Source organism: Pogoniulus pusillus, chromosome 42, assembly GCF_015220805.1.
Source record: "Pogoniulus pusillus isolate bPogPus1 chromosome 42, bPogPus1.pri, whole genome shotgun sequence".
Lineage (NCBI taxonomy): Eukaryota > Metazoa > Chordata > Aves > Piciformes > Lybiidae > Pogoniulus > Pogoniulus pusillus.
Genome location: NC_087305.1, coordinates 5,235,363 through 5,261,723, shown reverse-complemented (window position 1 = coordinate 5,261,723; position 26,361 = coordinate 5,235,363). Strand labels below are relative to the sequence as shown.

The 26,361-nt window shown below is 64.9% G+C and overlaps 2 protein-coding genes across 9 annotated transcripts; both read right to left on the bottom strand.

Moving 5' to 3' along the window:
• Positions 1-166: 166 nt before the first annotated feature.
• On the bottom strand, positions 167-16,716 carry HR (HR lysine demethylase and nuclear receptor corepressor). Of its 4 annotated transcripts, none has more exons than XM_064175628.1 (20): positions 16,103-16,716; positions 13,308-13,487; positions 7,633-8,496; positions 6,041-6,878; positions 5,442-5,631; positions 4,938-5,161; positions 4,709-4,858; positions 4,507-4,587; positions 4,303-4,412; positions 3,933-4,008; positions 3,591-3,769; positions 3,228-3,452; positions 2,646-2,808; positions 2,373-2,442; positions 2,021-2,151; positions 1,839-1,937; positions 1,420-1,559; positions 751-918; positions 524-643; positions 167-439 (listed from the first exon to the last, which is right to left on the bottom strand). In XM_064175628.1, exons 3-20 carry the CDS (start codon positions 8,443-8,445, stop codon positions 377-379), a joined length of 3,840 nt encoding a protein of 1,279 aa, XP_064031698.1. In that variant the 5' UTR covers positions 8,446-8,496; positions 13,308-13,487; positions 16,103-16,716; the 3' UTR covers positions 167-376. The 4 variants fall into 4 exon arrangements, with proteins under 4 accessions (XP_064031698.1, XP_064031699.1, XP_064031697.1 ...); XM_064175629.1 differs by lacking the exon at positions 16,103-16,716 and adding an exon at positions 15,255-15,490; XM_064175627.1 differs by lacking the exon at positions 16,103-16,716 and adding an exon at positions 13,742-13,851.
• Positions 16,717-19,058: 2,342 nt separating this feature from the next.
• On the bottom strand, positions 19,059-26,361 carry REEP4 (receptor accessory protein 4). 5 transcript variants are annotated; one of them, XM_064175635.1, is made up of 8 exons: positions 26,264-26,361; positions 25,077-25,149; positions 24,544-24,620; positions 23,018-23,138; positions 22,794-22,907; positions 21,769-21,901; positions 20,978-21,177; positions 19,059-19,547 (listed from the first exon to the last, which is right to left on the bottom strand). In XM_064175635.1, exons 1-8 carry the CDS (start codon positions 26,293-26,295, stop codon positions 19,512-19,514), a joined length of 786 nt encoding a protein of 261 aa, XP_064031705.1. In that variant the 5' UTR covers positions 26,296-26,361; the 3' UTR covers positions 19,059-19,511. The 5 variants fall into 5 exon arrangements, with proteins under 5 accessions (XP_064031705.1, XP_064031702.1, XP_064031704.1 ...); XM_064175632.1 differs by lacking the exon at positions 19,059-19,547 and adding an exon at positions 19,549-20,423; XM_064175634.1 differs by lacking the exon at positions 19,059-19,547 and adding an exon at positions 19,549-20,423 and having other exon boundaries at positions 20,978-21,147.

The following is a 26,361-nucleotide window of genomic DNA, read 5'->3' as shown; positions in this document are numbered from 1 at the left end:
ACCCCAGACCTCTGGGCAGCAATGTCCTGATGCTTTCCAGCACAGACCACACCAACCTCATCTTGCCAGTGGCCTCAGGCAGGCACCAAGGGTTAGATGCACCCCATGCCACGCTGCCAGTCCCCAGCTCTGCCCCCCCCGACCACGAAAGGGATGGAGGGCTTGATGCTGGTGGTGCCAGTGGCCCTGGCACATTGCAGACACTTTATTCCCCAGTTGCCCCAAGCACCCCTGGGGTGATCACAGAGCAAAGCACCAAGCCAGAGGTGCCCAGTCCTGGCTCCTCCTGGCATCATGGCCATGCCCATGGCCAGCAGCTCCATCTTTGTCCAAGCATCCTTCCAAGATGCCAGGGGCACTTGCAGCCCTGGGCACCTCACTTGCAGCCCTGCAGGACTTCCAGGGCTTCCTGCACGGCGGCGAGGATCATGCCATCCACCTGGGAGGGTGCCAAGCAGAGGGAGGGGGTCAGCACCCTGCACCCCCCACCCGCACACACAACACCCCCTAACCCGCCACCCACCTGGGCACGGAGCTGGCGAGCAGCCCTGGGCAGGGGGGCGCCGTGGTGCCGCAGGTGGGCGATGTTCTCTGGTGAGAGGAACCTCTGCTCCACGCTGATGGTGCTGGTGAGGCTCTGCACCTACCCATGGCACGGGGGGCAGCAGGGCTTGGGGGTTGGTTCTGCCTCTGCTCCCCCCCCGGCCCCCCACCATGCCCTCCCCAGGAGGCGGGGGGGGAGCTGCCTACCTGGTGGGGAGCCCCAGCAGGGACCAGCACTGCGTCCCCCAGGAACTGGAGCAGGGTCCAGCCGCTCACCCCCCACTGCTCACGCAGCCTCCTCCGCGAGGAGAGGTCGAGGTAGAGGCTGGGGGGGGCTGCTGTGGCCTCCCCCTCCTGCCCTTGCTCCTCAGATGCCTGTAGCAGGTTGAGGGTGGACAAAGTTGTGACGAAGCTGGGGCAGGGTCTGGTGAGGAGCAGCTGAGGGAGCTGGGGGGGGGCAGCCTGGAGGCTGAGAGGAGACCTCATTGCTCTCTGCAGCTCCCTGAGGGGGGGGTTGGGCTCTGCTGCTAAGGAGCAAGGGAGAGGCGAAGAGGAGATGACCTCAGATGGCCCCGGGGGAGGTTTAGGTCGGAGATGAGGAACAGTTCCTTGACTGCGAGAGCGGCCAGGAGCTGGCACAGGCTGCCCAGGGAGGTGGCAGAGTGCCCATGCCTGGGGGCGCTCCCAGAAAGCTGTGGCCATGGCACTCGGGGCCAGGGTTTGGTGCCCCCCGTGGGGTTGGGTTGGTGCTTGATGACCTTGGAGGTCTTTTCCAGCCCAAACAGTTCCATCACTCAACTCCATTCAATCAGGGGGAGGGGAGGCTGAGGCTGTGCTGGGGGTGGGGGAAGGGGGGAGGGTGCTGCCGGCACCCACCTCCTGCAGGAACTCCTGGATGCGACTGGCATCCTCGGCACGGAAGATGTGCCAGAGGGCACCGGGCTGGCTGCCGGCGTTCCCGAGCCGCTCCTTCAGCAGGGCATCCAAGCCGTCGGCAGCAGCGGGCAGGAGCACATCTGCGGGCAAAGGGGTGCTCAGGGTGAGGGGCGACTCCCCCCTCCTGCACCCCTCACCCTGCCGTGCCACCATACCCTGCCGTGCCACCATACCCTGCCACCTTACCCTGCCGTGCCACCTCACCCTGCCGTGCCGTCTCACCCTGCCGTGCCACCATACCCTGCCACCTCACCCTGCCGTGCCACCATATCCTGCCGTGACGCCTCACCCTGCCGTGCCACCATACCACCTCACCCTGCCGTGCCACCATACCACCTCACCCTGCCGTGCCAGCATACCCTGCCGTGCCACCTCGGCGTGCACCAGGATGCTGATGCAGTCTGTTGCCTCCACCGTCAGGTTTTTGGTGCCAATGCTCCGGTCCTGGGGCTGCACTCCTGCAAGTGAGTGGGCATCTTCGTGGGTAAGGGGATGCCCGGCTCGCCCCCTCCCCCTCCCTGGGCACAGCCTGGGCACTCACCGTAAGCAGCACAGACTCGTGGGCGCAGCCAGCACCGGCCCCGCTGGCCCCGGAGGTAGGTGGCCAAGTTGAGGCGGCCGCTGGCACTGCAGTACTCTGGCAGTGGTAGGCTGGCACTCAGGTTGGCAGCCCTGTGGCACAAACACCGAGCTTGAGACCAGGGCATTGGGTACCAGGGGGCAGAGCCACCCCTGCTGCCCCCAGCCCTGGGGGACGCCTCCCCCCCCCACCTCCCATCTCATGCCAGGATGCATCTGGCTGCTGCAGACACTCACCCAGCTGGTGAGGAGAGGGGCATCAGGATGCCAAGGAGAGGGTCACCCACCCTGCTGAAGCCTCTGCCATCACCTACCTGCACTTGTCCTTGTCCCCAAAGCCACTCTCCAGCTTCAGCAGGTCACCACCACCCTGCTCCTGGGGTGCTGCGGGGTAGAGCATGGCATCATGCACAGGGATGTGGGCATCACGCACAGGGATGTGGGCACCACGCACAGGGATGTGGGCACCACGCACAGGGATGTGGGCACCACGCCACTGGGCACCTCTCGGGGCGGGGGGGAGGATGCACTGCTTGGCTCACTCTCGCCCCCCCACTCGAGACCCCACAGACTCGTTGCCCACTCACCAGTAAAACCATCCCAGAACTCCCTGCTGCCCATCCTGAGCCGGCTCTGGGGTGCCCTCAGGTTCACCACCTCCAGTGCCTGCTGCCCCGCGGCTGCCATGAAGGACTCTGGGCCCCACAGCTTCCCCTCCAGCCTCTTCTGGAGCCCTGAAACAAGGACAGGCTGCCGGGGGAGGGGGAGGGCAGCCAAGGCTCAGCAGGGCTTGGGGTGGGGGGGTCGAAGTATCCCCGAGGAGGAGGAGAAAGGGGGCGGGGGAGGCTTGCCCAGGGATCCCCAGGGAGCAGGATGGGAAGAGGTCCAAGAATCCTCAGAGGGAGGAGGAGGAAGATAGGGATGGGGATGCCACAAACCTCCCAGGAGGAGGGGTCCGAGAGTCCCCAGGGAGGAGGAGAATGGGAGGAGGCTTCCAAGAGTCCCCGAAGGAGGAGGTTGGAGAGGGAGTGAGGTCCAAGGATCCCCAAGGAGGAGGAGGATGGGGAGGGGATGAGGTCCAAGGATGCCCAAGGAGGAAGAGGATGGGGAGGGGGTGAGGCCCAAGGACCCCGCAGGGGGAGGGGGCTGGGGGGGGGCTGGGCTCTCACCTGGCCTCGTCGCCAGTGCTCCTGGAAGGGTTTGTAGCTGCTGGCGTGGTTGGGGTCTTGCAACCAGAGCAAGCCGCTGGGTGCCAGGAGGCAGTGGGAGGCTGTGGGGCCAGGCGGGCCGGGGGCGCTGGGGGGGTTCCCCTCGCTGCCCGCCTGCCTCTCCTGGATCTTCCTCTCCACCACCCGCGCTATGATGCTGTCCAGGATGCTGGTCAGGCGGTTATCCTGGGATGGGGGGAGGGATACAGCGTGGGAATGCCATTAACCCACCTTGCCTCCCCTCCCCCCGCCCGGATCGTCCTATTGAGGGGTGCAGGGGAGGGCAGCAAGGGCTGGGGGGCGCTGCCCGCCGCAGGCACTCACGCTGGGCAAGGCGGGTGAGACGGGGGCGAAGGCCATGCGCACCCCGTCCTGCCCCAGGCACAGCTTGACAGCGGTGGAGGCCAGGAGGTCGCAGAGGGTGGAGGTCTGCACGCTGCCCCCACCCCGGGGAGGAGGAGGAGGCTGCCCTGGGGATGGTGACCCCCCCTCGGGGCGCTCTGCTTAGGGGAGAAAGGGGTCAGGGCTGCCTGTGCTCTTCCTCGGTTCTTGGCATCCCCCCCCCCCCATCCCCAGCACCCCATGGGTGCATCATCTCCGAACCCCCCCTCCCACCCCAGCCTCCCCGCCCCGGAGCAGGAGGGAGGGGGTCACAGGCGGCTTTACCTTCTTTGATGGGTCGGGAGGTGTCAGCTTGGCCATCGCTGGGTGGCAGGGTGGGCACCATGGCTCCTGGCAGCCCCTGAAACACCCTGGTTCATGTGGGCATCTGGGGGAGGCATAGCCTCCCCTCCCCCGTCAGCCCCCAGGGCTGGTTCCCTCCCTGGCATGGTGCAGAGCCTCCCCCGGCACCGTTCCCCTCCCTGGCACCGTGCAGAGCCTCCCCCGGGACCGTTCCCCTCCATGGTGCAGAAACCCCTCCAGGGCACCCCCACCCCAGGACACCCTTTTGCAGAGTTTGGGCTGCACCTTCACCTCCTCTCCCCCCCCCCCCCCCCCCCCCCCCCCCCCAATCCATCCACAGCCTCTCTCGTACCTGTGTGCCCCCCGGGCTGTGCCCTGCAGCCCCCTCCCCGCAGGGGCAATGAGACTCGATGCTGAACTTGGCCCTGAGCTCATGGAGCAGCTTCCAGAGCTGGGTCAGGACTGGGGACAGCAAATCAGAGCTCGGTCAGCGAGCTGGGGAGGGGGGAGAGGAAGGTCTTGGGGTTGGTGGAGGTGAGGGGTGGGGGGCACTCACCACGGGTGGGCACAAACTGCGTGGGCACAAGGGAGGCCACGTGGTGGTCTCGCCCAGGGGTGCACTCAGGTGTGGGACCCTCTGTGTCAGAGAGAGAGTGGATGGAGGGGGGCAGGAGTTGTCCTCATCGAGCCCACCCCCCAAAGCTGCCACCCCTCTCCCCCCTCCACATCCCAGCCCTTGCCCCTCGAGGTCCCCCTACCCTGGCCGCCAGCCTGCTGTCTGCTGCGGTGGCAGTCGGGGCACAGCTGGAAGCCACATCTGGCACAGCTCCAGTGGGAGTTGAAGAAGCCACTCTGGCAGGCGTCACAGAACTGGGGGGCTCCTTCCCCCCGCCTCCAGGCTGTCACTCCTGCGGGGCACACAACGCTCAGCCCCCTCAGTGCCCCCCCCAGTGTCACCCCTCCCTCCCCATGCCAGTCCTGGCTTACCCTCAGGCCCACCGGCACCCCCTGGCAAGGTGTCCCTGTCCCTGCAGACAGCCTGGCAGAAAGGGTCTCCCAGGACACCCAGCAGGTATTTGGCCAGGCAGAGGGGGGGCCCCGAGCCCCTGGCCCCTCGCCTGGGGCTGGCTCCATCCAGCCTCTCCCCTTCTGCCCCCCCCAGCGTGCAGAAGCCATCGATGCTCAGCTCCCCCCTGGCGCCGGGGGCGAACCTGCAGGAGAGAGGGGACAGGAGGGCATGAGCCAGAGTGGGGGACAGGAGGGGGTCGTGTAAACTGGGGGGGACAGGAGAGAGTCATCCAAAGTGGGGGACAGGAGGGGGTGACTTAAGGCAGGGCCAGGAGGGGCTGCTCAGGAGTGAGGGTAGAAGAAAGGCTGCTCAGAAGCGGGGTGGCAGGAGGGGACACCCCAAAGCAGGGTGGCAGGAGAAGATGCTCCGTGCATGCCAACTTGGGCAGGGCTCCGAGATGCCCGGGACCGCCCCGGGCTCACCTGCGGAAGTGCAGCAGCCTGCAGGTGCTCTCAAGGGGATTCTTCTCCTCCTCCTCCTCCTCTTCCTCCCGTTCGGGGTCCCCCATGGTCCGGGCGGCGCAGGCACAGCACCGCGGGATGCTGTCGGGCAGGGCAGTGCAGGGCACACTCTGCAGGCACCACGGCTCCTGGCTGGCACAGTTGGATGGGTCTGGGGGAGACAGGAGGTAGCTGTGGGGTGCCCTTTGTGTGGGGGCACAGCAGCCAGGAGGCACTGGCACACCATGGCAGGGGTTGGAAATTGGGCCAGAAAGTAGGGCTGGAGATCCACAGAGGTCAGGACTGAGATGCTGGCACATGCCCAAGGAGAGCTCTGACCCAGTGACAGCACTTGGCACCCCGCTGGGCACCACACCCAAGGGTGCTGCACTGCCCCAAAGGGGCATTTTGATGCATCCCCACCCCTGGGGATGGCTGCCAGGCCCTGTTTTTGCCAGGGAGAGCCTGGGCACAGCAGCTTTGCCCAACCCTCACCTGCCCCTGGGCACTGGGATACCAACCACGGCTCAGCCGCTGGCACCGCCCTGCCCCCAGCCCTGCCACGCAGCCCTCAGCCTTACCTCCCTCTCCCAGCTCCATCCTCTTCTCCTCCAAGTGCCCTCTGCTGTCTGTGCCATCTCCCTGGCACGCCGCAGCCCCCTCTTCGGTGGCTTTAGAGCTGCGCTTGGCCACCCCAGCGCCGTCGCCGGTGCCATGCGGGCGCTTGGCCGAGCGCTTGCCCTCGGTGCCCAGCTCGTGGGCGCCGTCCCGGCGGGGAGCTTTGCAGCGTGGCAGCGACTGCTCCGAGTGCCTGGTCAGCCACGTCTTCTTCAGCTTGGTGTGGTTGCTGGGGGGGCACGGGAAGTGGCCCCCAGAGATGCCCAGGGTGGGCTCGAAGGGACCCAGCGCCCCGCAGCCCCGCCCCGGGCACCCAGCGCCGCCTGGCACGCTGCAGAGGCAAGCAGGGGATGGCTCTGGCTTGGCGAGGCTCGCTGGGCAGTGCCCGTCCCTGAGCGGAGGTGATGGTCCTGGCTCTCCTGGTGCCAGTGGCGAGCCAGGCTGGAGGCTCTGGCATGCCAGGTGCCCGTCTGTGGGCTCAGAGGGCTGGCCCGGGGCTGGCTCCAGGGAGAAACCAGCGGCACGGGGCCGTGTGCCCACCCAGGAACCCCCACAGCCCCCTGTGGTGCCAGGCTGCAGGAGGAAGAGAGGGCGGCTGGCACTGGGGGGAGGTGTGTGGGGATGGGGAGGGGGCACCGCTGAGCTGCCCCCAGCTCTGCCATCCCTCCATGGTGCTCCTGGGAGCTGTGGCACCACCACCTGCCCCTTCCCATCTCCATCCTGGTCCTTGCCCGGCAGCTGCGGTGCCATCTGGTCCTTGGCAGGGGGGTGGGGGCCAGGCTCTTTCTTGGGGTAGAACTCCTGTGGGGAGCAGAGGGGAGGGTGAGGTCACTGTTGGTGCCACCCCGGAAGTGGGTGCCCATCCCTGCCTCCACCTCCACACCATTTGGAGGTGGCACTGGGGAACATCCCATGGCACTGCCTCGGTTTCCCCTCCCGAGCTGGGCAGCTGCCCGGTGCCAGGTAGGGGCTGGAGTCCATGGCTGGGGGTTGCCATCCTCACCCCTGCTGGCGTGGGAAAGGAATGGGGAGCCATGGTGGCACGGGGAGCGACTGGCACACCCATGGGCTGCCATCTCTGTGCCATGCTGACTCAGCCCAGGGGCTTGCATCACCTTCAGGGGAGGCAGCATCACCTCCCCCCCCCCCCAAGGGCACAGCACCCAATCTCTGAGGGGGGGAGAGGGCTGGGACCCCCATGCCAAGCTGCAGGAGTTGGCAGGGGACTGATTCCCACTCAGGGGACCACCCACGCTGGGTACAGCCCAGCCCTGCCCTGGGCACGGATGCCAGCACCTCCTTGTGCAACCCAGCACTGCCAGTTGGGTTCAGCCGAGGGAACTGGGCTGCACTGGGGAGACAAGCCTCAGACACCCCCACTCCACTGCCAGAGCCATGCCACCCTGGCACCCAGTGCCCAGCCAAGGCTCCCAATGCCACTACACCATCCAGGGTGCCCAGCCAAGGCTGCCAGTGCCACTACACCATCCAATGTGCCCAGCCAAGGCTCCCAATGCCACTACACCATCCAGTGTGCCCAGCCAAGGCTGCCTACCTTGTTCCCTGAGCTGGAGCAGTCCTCGAAGGGGGCTGGAGCTGCTTTGCACCTCGGTGGGAGCCCCAAGTAGAGAGGCTGGCCCCAGGCGGGCACATAGGAGCTCAGGTGCCAGTCCGTGCCAGCAAAGCGCCCATCCCCCACTGTGCCAGGTCCCTCGGGTCCCCCCCCACCAAAGTGGGGGTCTGCAGAGGCTGCCGTGGGCAGCAGCGAGGACAGGAGGAAGGGACTGTGCTTGGCCTCCACCAGGAAGGGGCAGTGGTGGAAGGTCGAGGGGTCCCCATCCCCGTTGCCCACGCTGGCACGGGGCTTGCCAGGGGTGCCAAGCTGCTGGCTGTCCAGCCCTGGGAAGGGCAGCGGGTAGCGGTGGTATGCATGGCTGTAGAGTGCCAGGGGTGCCAGCACGGCCTCAGCCCACCGTGGCCCGGGGTGCTCCTTGCAGGGCTCAGCCCAGCCCGCGTTGGGCTGCCCGTTCCTGGGCGGCAGCAGCGGCGGCAGCTCCGCTCCGTCCTCGGGGGGGCACAGGGCATCGCGCAGGCACGGCGGGGCCGGGGGGTAGGGGCAGCCAAGCCTGCCCGTGTTGAGCTCCTGTCTCGGTCCCAGACAGCCCTGGGTGCCCCTCCAAGGGCATCCCTTCTCCGGTCCGCAGCTCAGCTTGCCAGGCTCGGGGTAGCCCACGAGTCCCAGCGCCGGCAGGGCGCCGCGGGGCACGGCCGTGGCGCTGCCCTCCAGCCCTCTGCCGTCCGCTGCTGCCTCCTGGGCTCTCCTCCACCTCGCTGGGGCCTCTCCCATCCTGGTGTCGCCGCTGGCCATGTCCCTCTGCCACTCATGTGGTGCTCAGCGTCGTCCCGGGCTGGCTGGAGCCTGTGGGTAGGGAATGGGCACCATCAGTAGGGCACCAACCCGAACCATGCCTGGGGTTGCAGGGTGGGGGGAGGGGATGCGGCTGGGGGATGAGGAACTGAGGGACGAGGCTGGTGAGGGTCGGTGCTGAGAGGCTGTTTTCATCCCATGCCACCCCGTGCCAGACGGAAAGCTCCCTGGCACAGCGAGGGCATCCCAGGCTCCTGTGCCCTGTGGCATCCAGCAGGACACATGGCTGCAGCACTGGTCCCCAGCCCACCCCATGCCATCCTTCCTGCACCCATCCCAGCAGGGCTGGCAGACAGCAGGCACCCCGTGCCCACCTGCCCCTCCGCACCCAGCCTGGCCCCGTGCCCGGCCGCTGGCACCCAGCGTGGGGAGGCCTTGCCCAGCACAGGTATTCGCCTGCAGCCAGGGCTGGGCTGGGCTGAGCTTCCCAGGAGGGCTTGGAGGGAAGGGGAGAGAGCTCCCAGGGGCCCCTCCCGCCAGAAATGCCTGCGGAGATTTGCTGCGTTAAGGCTCCGCAGGACCCAGGCCACACACGGAGCTGGCACCGGCGGCGGGGCACAGCCAGGGCCACCCCCCTTGGCCCCTCACCGTCCCTGGCTGGCAGCTGGAGAAGCTGAGTGGCACAGATATGGGCTCCTGCAGCCCAGCTCTGGGCTGGGACAGAGCCACCTCGATGGGCAGAGACAGGGAAGGGGGCACAGGGACATGGAGCCTGCGTGCCCAGAGCCACCTGCGTGCCCAGAGCCACCTGTACCATCCTGCCCCCTTCCCAGCAGAAGTCACCATCCCCATTCCCACACTGCTGCCCAAGCCCCTGCTCAGGAAGCACCTTGGGGCACGCTGGGGTGCAGAGGTACCCTGGGCACCCCTTACCTTGTCCCTCCAGAGACCCAGCTGGGCTCTGCCATCCAGCTCCACGCTGGGAAGGAGCTCCCAGCACAGCTCCTTGGCAGTGTCCCAAAGGCTGCTCTGCCACACACTGTGCCCAGGGGCTCCTTCCACTTCCCCCAAGCTCAGCAGTGATGCCCTCTGCCCTTCACCCCACCCAGCAAACACTCCCACAGCCCAGTGCCAGTCCACAGCTACCTGAAGGGTCCATCCTTGATGCCCCCTGCCCTTCACCCCACCCAACAGACTGGGTCCCACAGCCCAGTGCCAGTCCATAGCTACATAAAGGGTCCATCAGTGGTGCCCCCTGCCCTTCACTCCACCCAACAGACTCAGTCCCACAGCTCAGTACCATCCCATAGCTCCCTGGAGGGTCCACTGATGCCCCCTGCCCTTCACCCCACCCAACAAACCAGTCCCACAGCCCAGTGCCAGCCCACAGCTACCTGGAGGGTCCATGGGGGACCCTGCCACCTCCCCTGTGGCAAGGAGGATGAGCTGGGGGAGGTCTCCGCTGGCGGGCACCGGGTCCAGGAGAGGTGGGCAGCAGTTGGGTGGCTGCACCTAAGCCCACAGGCTGAAGGGATCCGGCTCAGGGATCTGGAGGAGGCAGAAAGCTGCCCCCAGGGCCCTGGGGAGGTTCTTCTCCGAGTGCCGGAGCTGCACTTTGTGATCCATTGGGCTGGGAGGCTTCGTGGTCCTCCTGCCTCTCGTCCTACGAGTCAGGGAGGTCCTGGAGCGCTGGGAGGGGACGATGCCAGGGAGAAGAGGGTGCCCAGCAGCCGGCGAGGTGCTCCTCCAGCTCTAAGCAGCCCTGAGCATCTCGGCATGGGCGAGGGCAGGATGCGGCGGCGGCAGAGGAGGATCTGCTCTCTACCTACACCGGTAGCAACTGGGCAGGTAGGAGGGCTGCTGGGGTTGCCAGCTGACGCCCGGGAAGCGGCCCGGTGCCACCCAAGCCCCGGGGGGTTAGCAGGGGTTGTGCCAAGGCGGGCAGGTGTGCAAAGAAAGCAACCTTTGTTCGGCAGGGCGGGCGATGAAAGGCAGCAACTGGGTGAAACTGGAGCGGGAGGGATGCTGGGATGGGCCAGCGGCCCCGGTGCCAGGGCTGGAAGGGGCATGCCGGTGGCACAGAGCACGTGGATGCCCCCACGAATTCAGAGCTGCCGGCAGCTCGCAGCCAGCTTTGCCCAAACGGTGCCACTTTGCCCCCCACCCGGTGCCAGCTCAAGGTCAACTCATCTTGCACTTGAGTCCTGTGCCACCACCACCAGCAGCTCTCCCCCAGCTGCCTGGGATGAAGGCAGAGCTCCTCTGCCTCCCCTCTGCTGGCTGGCAGCTGGGTGGGAAGGGCAGGATGTGATCCAAGGGGTACCCAAGTGGGTAGCAGGGGGCATGTGGGGTAGCTACAGCCACAGCCCAATGCTGCCAGCAAGCCAAGGAGTACCCAGGGCTACCAGAGCCCCTGCCCCACAGCCCACCAGGCTGCCACTCAGCCTGGTCATGCCCTGCACTCCAGTGCCCAGCCAGAGCCCTCACCCAGCCTCAGCACCAGCAGCTCCCAGCAGCAAAGTACACTGACCCCACACCCCCCCACTGCTGCCACCCCATTGCCCACTCCTGAGGCGTGGATGTGCCATGGGGCAGTCCTCCAGGTGGGCACCCAGCAAGGAACTGGGAGGGCTGGGCTGGTGCCACAGGGCAGCAGGTACCCCCAGCAAGGAACTGAGGGGGATGTCAACTACTGCCACAGGGCTTCGAGCCCCCCCCGGCGGGCACCCAGCAGGGCACGGGGGTGGGCGAGTGGTGCCAAGAGCACGGCCTGGGGTTTATGTAAGCTCCGTGTCCCAGGGGCACCCTGGGCAGAGCTCACTCAGCCTTACATAAACCACACAGCCTTCCCCTGGCATGGCTCAGCTTGGCATGGCCTGGCACGGCTCGGTACAGCACCCTGGGGGGCTGGGGTGGGGGGTGAAGGCAGGGCACTGCCCTCGGGAGCACAGCAGCCCTCGGAGCAGCAGCCCAAGCGCCTGGTTCCAGCTCAGCAGCTGCCCTCTGTGCCCCCACAGCTCTGCTTAACTCCTCCTGCTCCTGCTTCCAGCTGCTGCCTGTCGCAGCCGGCGCCGAGTGCCACCGAGGTGCCACCTGCCGAGTGCCCAGGCCCATTCCCCAGCGTGGGTGGAGCCGGAGTGGGATCCCCTCCAAGCCTGCTTGCTGTGGGAAGGGGGAAGCAAGGGGTGGGGTGGGGGAGTGGGGGGGGTGATGGCGCCTGGGTGCTGCTGGCTGCACCCGCTGGGTGCCAGGGAACAGGGAGGGGACCCAGACAGGGCTTGGGGCTTGGGCGAGCCTGCACCTTCCCGCGATGAGAAGGTGCTGAAAGACAAAACTCCCTTCCCGTTCCCTCCCTCCATTCCCTTGGGATGATGACTCTGGATGGGCTGGGGGGAGGGGGGGGGGAGGAGGAAACTGGCACCGGGAGGGAGCCCAGGTGGGTCAGTGGATGCCCTGGGTGGTGCCAAGGGAGCGATGGAGCAGGGGGCAAGCAGGGAGGATGGTTGTGCCTCGACGCTGGAACCCCTGCAGGAAGAGGGAGGGAAACGAAGCAGGGAAGCTGATGGGGGAGGGGGGCAGGGGATGCAGGAGGGAATTTCCCACCCTGCACTGGGGCAGCATCTCTGGGTGCAGAGCCCTCCCCCCACATCCCCTCGTCCTGCCTGCCCTTGCCCATGGCCAGGATGCTCCCCCGGTGCCAGGCAGTCCAAGGTCTGGGTGAAGCCTGCCCAGGGCCAGTGCAGCTCCCCTGGGGCAGCCACACTGTGGCAGCTTCTCCTCTGGCTTTGCCACCATCCTGCCCCGTGCCCACCGGGGGGCTCCCTGCCTGCCCCGCATGGCACAGAGCCTCTGCCTGGGGTCTCCCTGCTGCCCCCCTCTCCTGGCATGAGCCACAGAGGCTCCCCCAGGGTAATTTGGGGGATTCCAGGCTGAGTTCTGCCAACTCAGACTTTCCTGGGGGAGAAACCCCTGGGCTGGGAGGGGGTCTCTGCCTCGGTGCTTTGGCACTGCCAGTGCCAGAGCTCCACATGCCCTGAGGTTTTCCCCTACAGCCAGAGCCAAGGCTTGGCCAAGAGACACAGCAGATTAGAAACCTTGGCACTCCTGCCCAGCTCTGGGATGGCAGAGATGCTGCAGGGATGCAGCCTGGGGCAGGGGTGAGGGGGGCATAGTCCCCTCAGTGCCCCATGGCACCACAGTGGCACACATGGGCCAGATGGGATGGCAGGGGGGGAGCCCTGGGGATGCTCCAGCACTGGGAGGGGCACAGATCAGTGTCCCTGGTGACCCAACAGCCTCTCTCTGCACTGATGCTCTGGCAGCAGCCTGCCCTGGCACCCTCAACTCCTGTCACAGTACCCACATCCTTGGTTCTGGTACCCTCCTCCCCTGCCCTGGCACCAGCACTCCTTACCTTAGCACCCATATTCCCAACCCTGGTACCCTCCTCCCCTGCCCTGGCACCAGCACTCCTTGCCTTAGCACCCACATTCCCAACCCTGGTACCCACATCCCCTGCCCTGGCACCAGCACTCCTTACCTTAGCACCCATATTCCCTAGAACTCACATCCTTGGCCCTGGTACCCACTTCTGCTGCCCTAACACCCACATGCCACATCCTTGCCTCCTCACCCTCTACCCTGGCACCCCAGGGAGGGGAAATCTACAGCCCTCAGACCCAGAGATCACCTCCAGCTGGGAAAGCAGCCTGGAACCACAGCCAGCATCTGCCCACCAAACCAACTCAGCATGCCCTCAGCATGCCCTCTTCTCCAGCTCACCCCAAGCTTCCACCCCCCTTGGCATCCAGAGCCCCAACCCTCCCTCCTCCTCCTCCTCCCCGAGCTTGGCAGGCACTTACCTTCCTCCACCACGGTGCAGGTGAAGAAGATGAGGATGCAGCCAGAAGAAGGCAGGGGGAAAAAAAAAGAGGTGGAGGAGGTGGAAGTGGAGGTTGGGGGGTGGAGGGTAGGGGAAAGGCTTTTTTCCCAGCACCATGCACGGTGCCCACGAAGAAGCTTTTGCTAATCTGCACTCGGTGCTTGGAGAGAGAGAGAGAGGGAGGGAGGGAGGGGAGAAAAAAAGAGAGAGACAGAGAGAGGGAGGGGAAAAAAGAGAGAGAGAGAGAGAGGGAGGGAGGAAAAAAAGAAAGAGTGAGGGAGGAAAAAGGAGAAAGAGAGAGGAAAAGAGAGAGAGGGAAAAAAAAAGGAGAGAGGGAAGGGAAATAAATAAATAAATAAATCTGCGACGAGGGAGGGAAAAAAAAAAACCAACTCCGAAAAGCCAAGGACCAACCACAGAGCCCCGAGCCCGCGTCAAGCCTTCGGGAGTCTGGAGGCTGCGGCGGAGCGGAGGGCACGGGAGGACAGCGACTCCCACACGAGCAGCTTCCCGGGAATTAGGGCCACAGCCCAACTGCTCTGCCAGCCTCGCTGCTCCCCCCCGCCCCCACCCCCAGCCCCTGCGCCCTCACCTCCGGCCCCTGCCACGCTTTTCAGCCCCTCTTCTGTCCCTGTCCTCTCCTCCAGCCCCTCCTCTTCTCCTCCCCTCCAGCCCCTCTTATTCCTTCTGGTCTCTTTTCTTCCCCCAGCTCCTCTTCTTCCTCCTTCTAGTCCCTCTTCTGCCCTGCAACCCCTGCCCTCATTTCCAGCCCCTCTCTTCTCCCACCCAGCCCCTCTCTTCTCCCACCCAGCCCCTCTCTTCTCCCATCCAGACCCTCTTCTCCCCTTCAGTCCCTGTCCTCTCCTCCAGACCCTCTTCTTCTCCCTTCCAGTCCCTTTTCTTCCCTCCAACCCCTCTTCTTCTCTCCTCCAGCCTGTCCTCACTCCCAACCCCTCTTCTTCTCCCCTTTAGTCCTTGTCCTCTTCCTCAGTCCCTCCTCTTCTCCCCAGCCCCCACTCTTCTTTCCTCCAGCCCCTGCCCTCACTTCCAGCCCCTCTTCTCCTCCCTTGTAGTCCTTGTCCTCTTCTTCAGCCCCCCCCAGCCCCTCTTCTTCTCCCCTCCAGCCTCTCTTCTTCTACCTCTCAGTCCCTGTCCTCACTTCCAGCTCCTTTTCTTCTCCTCCAGCCTCTCCTCCCCTCCAGCTCCTCTTCTCCTCCCCCCCAGCCCCCGGGACAGGGTGGCTGAAGTCACCTCCACTGGTAGTGGCCCCCACGGGGTTGGAGGTTTGCTCCCGGCCTTAATCTCCTGCTCTCCTGCCAGGGAGGTGAGTGAGCCTCACTAATCCCATTGGATTGGCTGCCAGGGAGAGCCTGGCTGCTTTTCCCAGGCTGGGGGGGAGGCAGTCGCCCTCTGGCACCCCCTTTGCCCTTTCTGAACCCTTGCCCTGGGTGCCTCGGGGTGCTTGGGAGTCTCCCAGGCGGGAGCTGAGAGCTGGGATGGGGTTAGGAGGTGGCACAGCAGGGACAGAGCCCCTCCCTGGATGGCTCTGGACGCTCAGGATTCCCTTGGGATCCTCCCAGATGCCCTCCAGGTGAAAACTGGGACCAAAGGACATCGCTGCCACCCACTTCCAACCCACCTGCACCGGTGCCCCACCCCCAACCCCCTCCCCGTGCCAAGCCTGGCCGGGGCAGGGAGCTGCTCAGGAGGATGCTGCTGGCTGCTGCCTTTCCCTGCATCCTTCCTTCTCCTCCCGGGGGCAGGACAGGCAGGATGAGGCATCCTGGCGATCCCCCAAGCGCAGGGGCACAGCGTGCCAAGGGAGCTGTGCCACACACACCCCCCACCCCCCCCTTCAGCTCCACCTCCCCAGCCGCCCGGGACTCCTGTTTACCCAGCTCGGTGCCAGCAAACCAGCTCCAAATACCTTTGATGTCATTAAAAGGTCGTCCCCGGGGCCAAAGGCTTAGGATGGTAGCCAGGGACACTGGCAGCCCCTGTGCCACCTGCGAGACGGGCAGGCAGCTGCCAGCTCACCCAGAACCCGGCAGCACCCACCTGGGAGCGCTCAGAGCCGCGGGGAGGGGGGGGGGGAGAAGGAGGTGTCACCTACCTTCGACCCAAGCCCCCCTACCACCCTGGGGATGGGCAAGCTGGCACTAGGAGAGGGCAGCACGGAGACAGGAAGCATGGGCAGCGCCTCTGTGCCCCTGGTGCCCCACGATCTGCACACCCCCCCCCCCCCCACGCCAAGGTGTGGCCCCCAAAGTCCTGCTGATGCCACAGCAGAGATTTGGCTTCAGCCCTGGGACACGGAGTTGGCATCGCCCTCGGTGCCAGCATCGCCCTCGGTGCCAGCGCAGGCAGAGCCAGGCCGGGAGGGGGCTGGCTGGGGACAGGCTGGTCCCGGGAGGGGGTGGGGGGATGGGGACAGGCGGCTGGGGAAGGAGGGGGGAGGGATGCAGGAGCCTTCAGCCCAGTGTCCTCCCACACTCCCATGTCCCTTCCCCAGCCCCCACTCTCCCTCCTCTTCCTCACCACTCTTCACCTCATCTTCCTCCTCTTTCCTCATCCTCCTCTTCATCTTCCTCCTCGACACCTTCTTCCTCATCCTACTCCTGTCAATCTCCTTCCTCATCATCATTCTCCTTTCCCTCCTCTTCCTCACTGCCCTCACCAGGGGAAGCTGAAGGTGAGGAAGAGGTTTGAGGCCACAAGGATGGGGTGGGGGATGCCAGAGAGGTGCTCTATGTGCCCCCCCCCCTCGCCCCTTACCTGCCTGGTGATGCCAGGGTGTGTAGGGAGGGTCTCAACCCCTACCCAGCCAAACCCCTCACCCATGGGCACCATCCTGGCAGCAGCTCAGCATCTTTGCTCCTTGCCCTCTGAAGCTCCTTGGGGCTGGTACAGTGGATGGATGGAGGGGGGGGGGGGGGGGATGGCAGCAGGAGGGGCAGGGAGGGGACTGAAGTGTGAGGGAGGGTCTCAAACCCCTACCCAGCTGAACCCTTCACCCATGGGCACCATCCTGGCAGCAGCTCAGCATCTTTGCTCCTTGCCCTCTGAAGCAGGAGGCAGCTGAAAGCAGCTCCCTGGGGCTGGTAAAGCGGAGGGGGGGGCGGGGGGGGGGAGGCTGCATTTAACCAACAGCCATAATGATGCTTTTGATGCCATCTGCTAAAAATACAGCGAGCTGTGCCATGTGTGCCCGGCCTCACATGGCTCTGCCTCCCCCAGCTGACAGGCAGCCAGGCTGGAGACGCTGCAGGGAGGGCACAAGGAGCAAGGGGCACCCTGGCACCACCCCCACACCTCCTCCTCCTCCCCTGGGGATGGGGAAAGTGCTGCTCAGCCAAGGACCCCCAGAGTGCCCCAGCTAGGCACAAAGGGGGGGGAGTGGGCAGCAGAAGGGGGGCAGCAGCATCATGCCCAGCCCCTCCCCTTCTGTAAAGGTGGCAGTGCCCAGGTGGGGTGAAATGGGCAAGGAGGCAGGTGGGGGGCATGGGGGAGGGTGTTCAGTGCTAGCAGCATGGGCATGGGGTGGGGAGGTTGGTACCTGGCAGCAGCACGGGGGGATGCAGGAGGGTGAGGGCAGCACAAGGGGGGCAGCAGCATCATGCCAACCCCACTGCTGTAAAGGTGGCAGTGCCCAGGTGGGGGGAGGGAGATGTTCAATGCTGTCAGTATGGGCATGGGGTGGGACAGCTGGGACCTGGCAGATGCCAAGGGGCACCCAGGGTGGGCAGCATGGCCCCAAGGGTGGCTGGTGGCAGATGCCATCAATGAGTAACAGATCCCAGTGCCTCCTGGGGGCAAGGCTGGAACCAGCACCGGGTACTGAGGCCATGGCACCCCACGGGCACTGACCTTTGGTGGTGCCAAGGCACCAGCTCATGCCATCTCTGGGCTGCTGCCCTGCAGGAGCAGGCAGCACCAGTCCCAGGGGCACCAAGTGCCTGAGGTTTGGCATCACAACCAGACATGGCCTGGTCCTGCTGAGAGAGGAGACGCCCCTGTGCCACCCTGTGCCCCCAGCCACCACCAGCTGGCAGAGGAGCTGGGAGGGGGCACAGCAGGGTGGTTGGAGAAGCTGCTGGGCAGACCCTTAGTGCCAGTCATGCCCTCCCAGTGAGGACTGGTCTGGGGGGAAGGGACGTTTAAAGGTCACTGCAGCCCAACCAACCTGGCCTGGAATGGTGCCAGGGCATGGGGCACCTCCCACCTCTGTGGGGTAACCTGGCCCAGGCTCTCACCACCCTTAGGGGCAAAGTTTTCTGCCTTCTCCCCACTCCAAAGCCCTCCTGGGTCAGCTCAAAGCCCTCAGCCCTTGGCTGGCACCAGCAGCTCTGCTGCAAGCCCAACCCTGTGCCCACTGCCCTGCCAAGCACCAAAGAGGCTGCACTGAGGTCTCCCCGGGGCTGAGCTGGGCAAGCTCAGGTCAGGCTCTTAATTGCCTGGCTGGGGCTGTGCCAGCTGTGGGAGATTAGAGCTTTGCTGACTGCAGCCTGGCACAGCCCTGCGAGCTGACACAGCTGGGATCAGAGCTGGCACCCGGGAGGGGACTCAGCCTGCAGCAGCCCAGGGCAGCTCCTGGCCCCTCCCTGGGGACAGCACAGCCACAGCAGCTCTGCAGGGGGCAGGGATGCCAAGGCCTTGGCCATGAGTGCCAGCATGGTGAGATAGGAGGGGAGCTCTGGAGCTCAGCCAGGCCAAGCCCCCCTGCCCCAGCAGGGCACCCCCAGCAGCTTGCCCAGCAGCACAGTGCCCAGGGGGGGTTGGCAGCTCTGCACACAAGGAGGCTCCACAGCCTCTCTGGGCAGCCTGCTCCACGCCTCAGCACCCTCACCACAAACAACTTCCTCCTCGTGGAGCCTCCTGGGGTCCACTCTGTGCCCACTGCCCCTTGGCCTGGCACTGGGCATCACTGAGCAGAGTCTGGCCCCAGCCTCTTGCCCCCCACAGCTCCTTCAGCTCTTGCTCAGCACTGCTCAGATGCCCTCTGGGGCTGCTCTCCTGCAGGCTCTCAGCCCCAGGGCTCAGCCTTTGCTCCCCCCAGAGCTGCTCCATGCCCCTCAGCATCTTGGAGCCTTCAGGGGGGGCAAGAGGGCACATTGCTGGCTCCTGGGCACCTTCTTGCCCCCCCAGCCCTGCCAGCACCTTCTCCTGGAGCTGCTCCCCAGCAGCTCCCCCCTCAGCTGTGCTGCTGCAGGAGGTTGTTCCCCCCCAGGGGCAGGACCCTCCTCTTGCCCCCCAGGAGCTCCACTCCTGCCCAGCTCTCCAGGGCTTCCCTGCCCTTCAGAGCTGCTGCTTTGTGCCTCAGTTTCCCCAAGCAAACTGCTCCATCCCCTTGGGGGGGGGGGGCAAGGCTGAACCTCCAACCTGGGCTCCAGCTTCACCTCCCAACCTCCTTCCCTTCATCCTGCCTGCAGCCCAGCACCCAGCTCAGCACCTCCAGCAGCCTCCTGGGGCTGTATCCTTGCAAGAACCTCTTCCCCTAAGCGGATCTGGGGGGGAGGGGATTATGGGCACCCCCCATGGCCCTTGTGCTGTCCCCACCCAGCCCCTTCCTTCTCCCCCTGCTTTAGGTAATCGTCTCTGAGACAATTTGCTGGGGCTAATCTCATCACCTCCACTTAATCTGCCCCCACCCCCCCCCTCCCTGCCCCCTTCTACCTCCCCTGGCTGGGGGCAGACTCTCTCCATGCCCTCAGAAGACCCCTCCCCAGTGCCCATCTCTCATCTCCATCACCACCCCCTGCCAAGGGCAGGGAAGCAAAGAGGTCGGGGGGAGGGCTAAAAATAAAGGTGGCCTGAGGGGAGAGGGCAAAGGAGGATTGGGCACAGGGGATTGATGCCAGAGAGCAGGGCACCGGGGGACAGGAGGGCTCCTAGGGGCAGTGCCAGGAGGGTTGCTGCCCAGTGCCACCCTGCTTGCCCTGCAGAAGCTTTGTGCCCTTCTGTCCTCCACCTGGGAAGGGGTCAAGTGCCTGAGGGAAGGAGCCAAAGGAATTGAGACCCCCCCACACCCCCCCCCCCTCACCCTGGGCGGGATTGAGCTGCCCTGGCAGGGAGCAGGCAGCTTGGCCAGGGCTGAGGCAGTGGGCATGAGGCAGGGCTGGTGGCCAGGATGGGCACACATCTGCCTGCAGCCCTGGCATGGGGTCCTTGGTGCCCTGACAGGGTCTCAGTGGCAAGAGGCCAAACTCCTGCTGCTGGAGGTCTGGAAAAGAAAACAAACACAGAGATTTATTCTGAGGACATTAAAATCCACCCAGAGTGGGGCAGAGGAGCCCAGGTTCAAGTATTTGGGGTGGGGGGAGTCAGTCTGCAGCTTTTGAGGGGGGTGGTCTTGGCCAGTGGCTGTGTCTTTGGCTTCAGATGGGACAAGGCACATCCCCCCCGCTCCAGCCCCCCCTCCCCCAGTCCTGGTCAAGGGGAGGTGGGGGGAGGGGGAAGGCATCGTGGCAGCAGGATTTTGGTTGGGGGGGGGGCAGCCAGCAGAGCCTATAGGGGTGGGAGGGAATTGAGGAGGGGGGAAGGGGACCCCACAGGAGAGACGCCAGCGCCAAGCCTGCTGCAGTGGGGTCCTGGGGAGGGGGGCATGGGACAGCCCCAGAGGCCAGAAGGGGCTGACAGGGCCAGGTAAGGGTGGGTGGGAGGTGAGTGACACACACATGGAACAACCCCAGAGGTCAGAAGGGGCTGACAGTGCCAGGCAAGGGAGTTCTGGGGGGTGGGAATGGGGGGGACAGGCATGGGACAGCCCCAGAGGTCAGAGGGGGCTGACAGTGCCAGCCTAAGGAGTCCTGGGGGGGACACACACAGACATGAGGGGGGTGGTCTGGCAAGGGAGCCCCAGAGGTCAGAAGGGGTTGACAGTGCCAGGCAAGGTTGGGGGCAGGGGGGGTTGAAGTGTGAAGCCCCCTCCCCAGAGGCAGAGGGGGAGACTCTGTGCCCCCCTCCCTCCCTGCCGGCGGTGCAGCAGCGCAGTGCAGCTCAGCCTGGGGCCGGGCAGGCTGCTGGGGTGGGGTCAGCTCTCCTCAGCCCCCGGGGGCAGCTTCTTCCTGCTGCGGCTGCGAAGGAGCCGGGAAGAGCCCTGCAGAGGGAGAAGCAGGAGGAGGAATGGCCTCGGCTGGGCAGGACCTCGCAGCTCAGCCAGGTCAGACTGGTACCCCCGGCTCTGCCAAGGGGTGAGGGTGGCAAGACCCTGGCACTGGTTTGCCCAGGGAGGTTGTGGAGCACAGAAGCACCAAATCCAGCCCAAACAATTCCATGGATTTGGTGCTCTCAAAGCCTTCATCCAACCCCACCCATTCCATGACCCTCTCTGGTTTCACATCCAAGGAGCTGCCCTTTGTGCCTGGACACTCCTCCAGCTCAGAGGAGGCACAGATTGAGGGTAGTGAGGCACTGGCACATGCTGAGGGTGCTGAGACCCTGGCACAGGTTGCCCAGGGAGGTTGTGGAGCACAGAAGCACCCAACGTGATCAAAGATCAAAGATCACATTGGGTGCTTCTGTGCTCCACAACCTCCCTGGGGGTGTCCAGGACCTGGGCACAGCTCGCCCAGGACTCCACCACCTTCCCCGAGCAAAACCTGTGCCAACATCACCAAACCTTCCCCCTCCTTTCCCTCCCCAGCCTGGTACCTCTTTGCTTGGGGTCTTCTTCTTGACCACACGCAGGCTCTGGCTGCGGGAGGGGGGTTTGGGATCTCTGCTGCGAGGAGAAGGCTCTGCAGAGCCCTGGGAGTCCGACCAGGGCTCCTCATCCTCCGTCTCGCTCTCGCACTGCCGCCCGCCCCTGGCCACGCTGTAGGCTGGGGACAAGGAAGGGGCACTGGGGATGACTGAGGGTCATAGAAGCAGGCAGGGTTGGAAGGGAGCACAAGGAGCAGGCAGTGCCAACCTCACCCTGCCATGCCCAGGGACACCCTACCCTAGAGCAGGCTGCACACAGCCTCAGCCAGCCTGGCCTCAAACACCTCCAGCCATGGGGCCTCAACCACCTCCCTGGGCAGCCCCTGCCAGGCTCTCACCACTCTCCTGCTCAGCAACTTCCTCCTCACCTCCAGCCTCACTCTCCCCACCTCCACCTTTGCTCCATCCCCCCCACTCCTGCCACTCCCTCACAGCCTCCAAAGTCCCTCCCCAGCTTTTTTGGAGCCCCCTTCAGATCCTGGCAGGCCACAAGAAGGTCCCCTGGGAGCCTCCTCTGCTCCAGCCTGCACAGCCCCAACTCTTTCAGGCTGTGCTCACAGCAGAGCTGCTGCAGCCTCTGAGCATCCTCCTGGCCCTGCTCTGGACACTCTCCAGCATCTCCACAGCCCTCTTGGCCCAGGGGCTCCAGAGCTGGATGCAGGACTCCAGGTGGACTTCAAGCCCTTCTCCTCACCTCCCTCCACCCCTGGCCAGTTTGATTCCCTCTTCCCTCAGCTCACCCAGCAGCTGCCTGCGGCTCTCCTGCTCCTCCAGGTAGAGAGGGTCCTGGTAGTGCAGGGGGGTCTGGTCGGGGAGGGAGCGCAGGTCCTGCATGCTGAAGCTCCGCAGGCGTCCGGCCAGGGCCCCCTGGCTCTGCATCGAGGGGGGGACACACAGAGAGGCTGGAGGTGATCCCCAACATGGGCAGCACAAGCCCACCAGGCAAGGCTCTGATCCCCTGGCCCCCAAACTGGAGTAACAGCTCCTCCCCACAGCCCCACCTGGGTTGGTGGAGATCAGCAGGGCACCCCCAGCACAGTGCCCGGGGGGGTTGGAAGCTCTGCACACAAGGAGACTCCACAGCCTCTCTGGGCAGCCTGCTCCAGGCCTCAGCACCCTCACAGCCAAGAAGTTTCTCCTCATGGAGCCTCCTGGCTTCCACTTTGTGCCCACTGCCCCTTGGCACCAGTGGCAGGAGTCTGGCCCCAGCCTCTTGCTCCCCACAGCTCCTTCAGCTCTTGCTCAGCACTGCTCAGGTCCCCTCTGGGGCTGCTCTCCTGCAGGCTCTCAGCCCCAGGGCTCAGCCTTTGCTGCTGCCAGAGCTGCTCCAGGCCCCTCAGCATCTGCCCAGCCTGCCCTGGACCCTCCCCAGCACTTCCCTGTCCCTCTGCACCTGGGGAGCTCAGACCTGGTCCCAGGCCTGCTGCTCCAGGGCAAAGCAGATGGGCATGAGAACCTCCCTTGCCCTGCTGCCCACACTCTTTATGCCCTCCAGGACACCATTGGGGCCCTCTTAGCCACCAGGCCACACTGCTGGCTCCTGGGCACCTTCTTGCCCCACCAGCCCTGCCAGCTCCTCCTCCTGGAGCTGCTCCCCAGCAGCTCCCCCCTCACCTGTACTGCTGCCGAGGCTTATTCCTCCCCAGGTGCAGGACCCTCCCCAGCCTGGAACTTCCTGAAGTTCAAGCAGAGCATCTCTGCCCAATCAGGGGTGAAGGCTCCTCGGGGTGGGGGTGCACAGAGCATCCTGTCCCACTGCTGGTACCTTGGTGGCTGCCTGGACTGCAGCTGTGGCTGCCAAGTTGAGCCCCCTCTTGCCGAAGCGCACCATGGCCTGGTAGCCTCGCTCCTTGGCCTGGACGATGTAGGTGTCGATCTCCTGGGAGCCAAGCATGGCACAGTGGCACCTCGGGGTCCTGCTCAGCAGGCTGGGAGCCCACCAAGGTCCCCAGGGAGCCCTTCCAAGGGCAGAGCAAAGCAGCTCCTTACCTTCTCCTTGGAGGACAGGGTGGGGTGCACGAACTTGCGGTAGAGCAGGCTGGCGCCGCGGGTGTAGGGGGACAGCAGCCAGATGACAAAGGCCATCTTCAGCTCGTAGTAGAAGGGGAACCTGATGGGGATAAAGGGGGAAATTGGGGTGCCCAGGTCGTGGAGAACCCCCCAAAGACATCTTCAGCTCACAGCAGAAGTGAAAGTTGTTGGAGAAGAGGAAAATTGGGGACCTCAGGTCATGAAGACCCCCAAGAGGTCATCTGCATCTCGTAGCAGAAGGGAAGGCTGATGGGGACAGGGGGAAGATTGGGGTGCTCAGGTCATGGAGAACCCCCACATGACATCTTCAGCTCGTAGTAGAAGAGAGGCCTGGTGGGGACAGGGGAAAATTGGGGTCCCCAGGACATGGAGAACCCCAACAAACCATTCTAATCTCATAGTAGAAGGGAAACCTAATGCAGAAGAGGAAAATCTGGGTCTCTGAGACAGGCAGAACCCCAACAGACCATCCTCATCTCCTATCAGAAGGGAAACATGATGGAGAAAGGGGGAAATTGGGGTCCCCAGGTCGTGGAGACCCCCCCCAGAAGGCATTTTCAGCTCATAGTAGAAGCAAAAGCTGATGGAGATGAGGAAAATTGGGGACCCCAAGTCATGGAGACCCCAACAGAGAATCTTCATCTCGCAGCAGAAGGACAGAAGCTTGATGAAGAGGAGAATTGGGGTGCCCAGGGCAGGAAGATCCCCAGAGAACCATCTTCATCTCATAGCAGAAGGAAAACCTGAAGAGGGAAATTGGGGTGCCCAGGGCATGGAGAAACCCAACAGACCCTTTTAATCTCACAGCAGAACAGAAGCCTGATGGAGAAGAGGGAAATCGAGGCCCTTAGGACATGAACCCCAACAGATCACCTTCATCTCATAGCAGAAGGGAAGCCTGATGGAGAGGAGGAGAATTGGGGTCCCCAAGGCACAGAGAGCTCCAACAGACCCTTTTAATCTCACAGCAGAACAGAAGCCTGATGGAGAAGGGGGAAACTGAGGTCCCTAGGACATGGAGAACTCCAACAGATCATCTTCATCTCAGAGTAGAAAGGAAACCTGATGGAGAAAGGGGAAAATTGGGGTGCCCAGGGCATGGAGACCCCCAAAGGACTACCTTCATCTCATACTGGAAGGGAGACCTGAAGGAGAAGAGGCAAACTGGGGTGCCCAGGGCATGGAGACCCCCAAAGGACTACCTTCATCTCATACTGGAAGGGAGACCTGAAGGAGAAGAGGCAAATCGGGGTGCCCAGGGCATGGAGAAGCCCAACAGACCCTTTTAATCTCAGAGCAGGACAGCAGCCTGATGGAGAAGAGGGAAACTGAGGTCCTTAGGACATGGAAAACCCCAACAGACCACCTCCACCTCAGAGCAGAAGGGAAGCCTGATGGAGAAGAGGGAAAATTGGGGTGCCTAGGGCACAGAGACCCCAAGAGAGCCGCTCCCTATGGCAGCAGTGCCCACACGAGAGGCTCACCAGGAGATGAGCAGGTCGGTGATGGTCTCCGTGGCCATGAAGAGGGCAAAGACGATCCAGTACATCATCCAGCGGACCTGCGGCAGCAGGAGGAGCCCTCAGCCCGGCGCTGCAGCCCGCCGGGGGCTGGGGATGGAGCCTGAGGGAGCAGCTGGGGGCCCTGGGGGAAGAGAGGAAGCTTCCCGAGGAAAGGAGTCAGGGAAGGAGACGGAGCCTGGGGGAGGTGTCAGAGCCCAGTGGGAAGGAGCTGGAGCCCCAGGTAGGGAAAAGCACCTGGAGAAGGAGCCAGGGCCTCAGGGCAGGGAATGAGATGGAGCCCCTGGGTAGGCAGAAAGGAGCCTGGGGAAGGGGCTGGAGCCCCTGGGCTGGGGGAAAGGAGCCTGGGGAAGGGGCTGGAGCCCCGAGGTTGGGGGGAGGCACCCGGGGAACAGAACAGAGCCCCAAGGTTGGGGGGAGGGGAAGGAGCTGGAACCCCAGGGGGAAGAAATCAGAGCCCCAAGGGGAAGGGGCTGGAGCCCAGGACCCCCACTCACATATTCCCGGATGTTTTTGCTCTTGACAGCCTTGTAGGAGGCGTAGGCAGGGTAGAGCATCCCGAAGAGCAGCCTGCAGGGCAGCGGGGGGGTGAGGCAGCTTGGCCACCCCCAGTAGAGCAGCAGCAGCAGGGAGTAGCCCAGCTGCTTGCCCCGGCGCCAGAGCTTGGCCTTGAGCCTCTCCAGCACCATGCCAGCCCCGGATCCAGCGGGAACAGGAATGGCATCGGGCTGGAGCCGGCTGCGAGCAGGGCATGCTGCCCACGGAGGCGCCCACGGCCGCGGGGACCGGCTGGACCTGTTGGGGTGGCGGTGGCAGGAGGCAGGGCGCAGGGAGGGAGGGTTGGTGCCAGCGGCATCGCTGCTGGAGCAGTGCAGGCGCCGGGCCGGGTGGCAGTGCCAAGGCCGGGCGCTGGGTGCCAACCTCGGCCCCCGCAGCACGTGGGGGAGGTGGCAGCTCCAAACACGCACCTCGCGGCCTGTGGCTTGCTGGCCATAGCCTGGGGGGTCGCTTCGCCTGCAGGGTGGCACCAGACCCACCTCCTGCCAGACCCTCTTCCCCCACCAGTGGCCACCTCCTGTGTCACCCTGACCAGGGGTGCCCCCACCCCCCGCTCTGCACCCCACGCAGAGCTCTTCGGCCACAGCACAGAAGCCTTGGGGCTGGGGGTGGTGAGTGCTGGGGACCCTCAGCCGCACTCGCACCCCCTCCCCAGCCCCTCGCTGGGTGCCAGCAGCAGCTCCGAGAGCAGGAGCCTTGTACCGGGGGTGGGTAAAATCCTGGTTGCCCCCACACAAGAGGACACCAATCAGCAACTCCCCCTCTCCGAACCCTGCTTCTGCCAAGCACCTCGCACCCCACCCCCACCCTTCGCAGCCCCCGGGGGGCAGGTGTCCGTTAAACGAGGACCCCCGGGGTGGGGGGGGTTGAGGTTCGGCAGCTCCCATCCCTGCATAAGGAGGTCCGGGTGGAGGCTACCCGAGATACCTGGAGGGGGTCTAAACTCCCACCCTGCAGCCCCCACCCACTAGGAGACCACTACAGGGAGACCACTACAGGGATCCCCCAGGGGTCCCATAGTGACCGGGGGTGGGGGTCTTCGACTCGCATTTTGCCTACCCTAGCCAAGGATGCACCGAGACACACATCCCCCCCCCCCCCCCCCCCCCAGACTCCCCTTACTCACACAATCACTCGGCTGAGCATCCAGGACACCATGGTGGGGCCGAACGTGCAGGGTCGGGTCGGGGTCACCCCCTCAGGCCCCCTTCCAAAGCTTCACTC